Source organism: Juglans microcarpa x Juglans regia, chromosome 4D, assembly GCF_004785595.1.
Source record: "Juglans microcarpa x Juglans regia isolate MS1-56 chromosome 4D, Jm3101_v1.0, whole genome shotgun sequence".
NCBI classification, from domain to species: Eukaryota; Viridiplantae; Streptophyta; class Magnoliopsida; order Fagales; family Juglandaceae; genus Juglans; species Juglans microcarpa x Juglans regia.
The window spans coordinates 23,952,043-23,957,404 of NC_054600.1; the positions used below are offsets into that span (position 1 = coordinate 23,952,043).

Here is a 5,362-nt window from a genome sequence, read left to right on the forward strand (position 1 = left end):
TTCGAATACCACATTTATGCATTCGAACGTATAGTTTGGTGGGAAATTAAATTTAAATTGGCAGAAAGTTTTTTAGGGACGAAAGTTAGATTTTTTGAGACAAAATGATTTGTCTAAAAAAATCAAATCTCTTGTAGTGAAGGATCATTAACCTTAAATAAATCTTCATGTATATTTTCACCTTGAATTCCATATTAAGAAGCCTAATATTGTATAACAAAAAACTTAATCTGGATCCATATTAATAAGTTTATTATTTCTTATAAACTTAGTTTTAGTTTAATTTTGGTGAAGCTACATCCTTAAAAATAGATAGTATATAGAAATTATACAAAATTTTGGGACTATAGGATCGAAAAAAAAAATTGGAGAGAGGCATTTCTAGTTATATTAAAATTTTTTGGAGAGTTTTTGTGGATTATAAATTTTTTGGGGGGCTGTCTTCTATATTTATAACATTATGAATAAAAACTATGAGATATTTTAAATTTTTTTAAAATTTTGGGATTTACATAAGTCTGCTACTACTGTCTGTACGTATATCCATAACAATAAATATCAAAAGAACACAAGAAATATAAATAGAAAAAGAGACATTGTCTTGTCACAGATCAAGATATTCATATCAATTGTTAGTTTAATTTGTTCATATAGTTGATCCTTTGATGACGTGGTGAACAAAAAAAGGATGTTTCCCCCCGCGGGTAGCTTTCAGAGGAGCGTTGGCTGCCAGCTACTTGGGCTTTGTTTGACCTTTCAATGGCTTGGTAGGTTTTTAAATTTTGGAACTTTCTTCTTTTGAAATCAGCGTTACTTCTGGCATGAAGAATATCAAGTTGTAATGTGGGGGCCACGCAAGTATTGAAATTAAAGGTATACAGCACAACATGAATTATACAAGTCCTCCCCTTCCAACACGAGGAACACAAATTAAGGATGCTTGGCAATCAAGTCTCAAATGCAAGAAAGAAAAAATATATATAGAACCATCAACCTTGCATGCATGGATCGTGTCCCCGTAAAAACAAATAAAAGTCAACTTCGTTGTAGTAATTAGGGAGGGTAGACTCCTCCTCCTCTATGAGTCACACCCAAATGATCCTAAACTGCAGGGATCGATCAGAAGCTAAAACGACATGACTCATATGACAGTGAATGAAGCAACAAAGTTAGGTATAAACGCACGACAGTGAATGACGCTGCGAGGATGGATGAGTTGTCTTTGGCCCCATGAAGAAATGGTCCATCCCCAATGGACGGGCTGTACAGCCAGTTCAGTACTCCAAATTGCCGATCTGAATCTATCTGACAGACCCATCGTTTTTCACATGATGGTATCCCTGAAATTGTTCAATTAGAAAGGAATTAAGCTTTAACTTCTAAGAAAACACCAAAAACTTTAACAATCTCCAGCAGATCACAACGACAACTCCAACATCATTTTGATCATACCTTTGAATAGTGAAAAGCACGAGAGCAGGAACATTTTGAAAATTGAATGCTGTATCTTAGTTAATTATTACTTCTAATTATCTGATCAGTGATCTTCATGGTCTCCGGTCTAGCGTGAATTCAAATCAAATCAAGCAATATATAGGGTCCTACTGTTAGACCAATGTCATGTCGTTAGAACGTCTTAGAATCATGAATTAAGCTCCGAAGGCTAGAACAAGCTAGCTCGAAGGGCCAGCAATCAGCATATATATCATTATTCTGATCAACTCAGATCAACAAGAGATCAGTAGCAAGTCTGAGTGGTATCCGAGTCAGTTCATGCAAACACAATGGCTCTGTTGAGAGACTCATTGACCTTAATTTAGCTCGATCGCCAACTTCTCTGTCTAATTATTGCCCAATACATTAATATTTATTTAAAAATTATTAGCTAAGAAAATATTTCGTCAACCTTATTATATTTATATATATATATATTTATTCGCATATGATTTTTAAACATAAAAAAGAGAAACAAATTATCATATTACTATTTGTTATACCTCTCTCTCTCTCTCTCTCTCTCTCCCTCCCTTCCGAGACACGGTTTAGGAGACATCCAGGCAATTAAGCATATGCGACTGCAAGTCCCTTTCAAAAGAACAAATCAACATGATCTCCTCCCAATTCCCGTTATATTATTCACATATATATATTGCAATTTTGTCTTTTGCATGCTAGGCTATTTTTTTTATATCTAAAAAAAATAAGCAAAAACCCATTTAAATATATTCCAACTAAAACCCAACTAACGTTGTGTTGATCTCTCCCATCTTTTTCCTCGTTAATTTTAATGTATAACTAGATTGACTATTCTGATCAACGGCTAGCTTTCATATATACATATATTTCTATATATATATATATATATATCATGTAAACAAAGACTAAAGAGCTAGCATTATTTTACGAATACCCCCCTAGCTAGCTAGCTAGGATGAAGCAGCTAGTGAGAAACAGTAAAAATTTCAAAACTCTCACATGCAATGTAATGTAGCATATATGTACAGTACTCCGCGTTTAATATTCTAACGGACAGATCATGAGGGGTTTAAGTCATAGGTGTTTGAGCAATTAAGTAATTATACAATAATTCTGTTAACGATCGAGTTTGCTTGAAACTAACAACAAAACAGCTTGCTTTTAAGTATCATGTCCCTTTCTTCATGCAAGCCAAAGAAAACGGGGTGAAAAGAGGGTTTGTTGATAATCTGTGGTGCTTTCTTAGAACTTTACCCTCAATTTAAAACTTAGATCAGAGGAAGCTTCACGTGTGAATCCCTTGACTAAATTATTTTTTATTCCCAGCTTTACTGATCTCTATTTCATTTTTCTTGATCATAATTCATCAGTTTTCATCTCACATTATATATATAACATCTCCTAATTAAAAAGGTAATTCCCTAGATGATCTGGCAAGTTAATTTGCTCATCAGATATATACTAGTACAGCTAAGAAAGCATGCAAAAAGTGTTAAAGTGATCATCCAAATACTCATAACCACATAGCCAAAATCATTTGACATAAATATTAATATTTGAGAATTGCTATAGATACAAAGAGATTATACAAAAGTAAACCAACAAACTGATGTGTTTTCGTGTGATTCGTTAAATCTATTTTGCTCTTTGGTTGGTCGATCTAGAGGCCAGCAGAAACAATTTTCTGTGGCTCCTATAAGTAAAAATTCTATAAAGCAAGGGGCACATTTGGAAACACATTGCATGATCTCCAGCTTTGACTCCCCGCGTCCTCCTCGAGGTAATTCCACCGCCCACAGTTCACATTTTCACACCAAACAACCCCACCCCACCCCTCTCTTTCTCTCTCTCTCTCTCTGACACACAGCGTACAAGGATTTCAAACACATATAAATAACACTACTTCCTCTCATTAATCGTCATCTGATAACAACCAGCTCGAAACACAAAAGCTTTCCTCTACCCAAATCTTTCATCAAGCAAAAAGGCACTCTCTCAAAGTACTTGATCTCCTTTTTATTTCTATACAATAGTATTACTATATAACTACGTACGGCTGCTTCTCTTTCGGCTTTGGGCTGGAAGCAATATACATAAGAGCTATATAGCTAGCTAGCAAGCTAAAAATGCCCAAGAAGAAAAGTGATATTGCTCGCAGAGCATGGAACATCTTGCGTTTGGCATTGTTATGGGCACGAAAGGGCGGTGTGTTCAAACGCCGTCTCATGATAGAACTGCGCCTTCTGCCCAAATATATTCGGAGCATTGGTCAGAGTGCTCGCCACGATCAAATACATTATGGAGAGCGCGAGCTCTCCTTCGACAAGACCCCCATTTTCCATGTCAAAATGCACCGCCCGGCCTCCATGCGGTTCCACTTGCCTAACATTCCGTGCATTACCCCACAAGTTGATTTTGATTATGATTTCGATGGTGATATTGATGATGATGTTAATGGCTATGATGGTGGGAGGAAGAGTTTCCTAAATGGTGGAGATGAAGAAGAAGAAGAAGAAATAGTTCAAGAAGATGGCTGTGGGGGTTGTGAAGAAATGGTTACTTGCGAGGAAGATGGGATTGATTTGAGAGCTGAAGAGTTCATTGCTAAATTCTATGCGCAAATGAAACTGCAGAGACAGATTTCATATTTGCAGTACAATGAGACGCAAAATAGAGAAACAGGATAATCGATGGTCGTTCGTGAAGAATTTTGCTTCATCTGTTCTTAATCAAATTTCACTTCTCTTTCTTGGTACCGGCTTTTTTTTTTTTTTCGCAGTTCTTGTGATATTCATTAGACATTCCGGCATTGTTGTAATTACGAGAAAGCTTTCAACAGGGTTTGATTGTTTACAAGTTAATAAATAAGGAAATTCAGTTTTTGATTCATAGAACGAACTTGCTTTTTATGTGAATATGGATTTCTTTTTTCTTCTCGTTAAGTAGTACTGAGTGAAAAATCAGAGGCCAAAGTGTCGCAGAAATATGATTAGAAACAATCAAACAAAGACGAATGAAACAAAATCTTAAAAAGCTCGTCCAAAAAATAAAACAAAGTCAGGTGCTTTTACTGCTCATAACGCTTACAAGCTATGCATTCAAATGTTTTGACATCAACCTGCCCTTTCGTTAGTGCACCTTTGAACAAGTCTCTCAGTACTTATGCCGAGTAGTTAACACCTGGAGTTCCTGGGAAATTCCAAAGGTTAAAAATTGGAGACTAGTTACCATCATTCAGATGGCATTTTATTAAAAAAAGGCAGAGTAATTCATTGCAAGATTTATTGAAGAATGAAGCATCAGCTGCACCTTGTAAAATTGGAAATTTAGATGTAGTCTCAAAGATACTTTTGGCAAAGATACAATTGCTCATACTATGCCACGAAGTCACATTATAGATATACTTTCATACATCCAGAGATCTCTATTGGCAACATTTTCCAAATCCTGGAAGATCATACATTGCACAATGAGATATAAGAGCTCCTACAGGAAAAGTTTTGAATTAAACATCTGAGTCCTACTTGGTCTTTTCAATCAAAAGGGCCTGTTACTGGCCATTAAACAGTGAGAGAAGTAGTCTAAAACCGAAAAGTAACACGATAACTATGTTTGGCTTTCGTAAAACTCAATGTTGACAAGCAATCATTGTTGCCATGGTACAGCAAATGGCTTTGCATATTTTGTTGCTATGTAATGCCTTGAACTGAGGAAAACAAAACTTCAAAATGCAGCAGGAAATCATATCGGGCGTCCAGTTTGGAAGAGAAATAATAGTTGCCGTCGTGAGTGTGCAAGCGTCACGCAATCACTTTGAAAAAAGTGAATAAATAGAGACACACTCTTTTTCAAAATGACACTAGGAGGTTAGACACATTTCTGTAAG

General features: G+C 35.8%; 1 protein-coding gene across 1 annotated transcript; it reads left to right on the forward strand.

The window, feature by feature from the left end:
- The first annotated feature begins 3,396 nt into the window (after positions 1-3,396).
- Positions 3,397-4,386, forward strand: LOC121260457. Its single transcript, XM_041162340.1, has one exon. It carries the CDS (start codon positions 3,603-3,605, stop codon positions 4,161-4,163), a length of 561 nt encoding a protein of 186 aa, XP_041018274.1. The 5' UTR covers positions 3,397-3,602; the 3' UTR covers positions 4,164-4,386.
- The last annotated feature ends 976 nt before the right edge of the window (positions 4,387-5,362 follow it).

Bases quoted from the DNA above. Each gene is read 5' to 3' on its own strand.
- LOC121260457 (XM_041162340.1), top strand. From the start codon at position 3,603: ATGCCCAAGAAGAAAAGTGATATTGCTCGCAGAGCATGGAACATCTTG.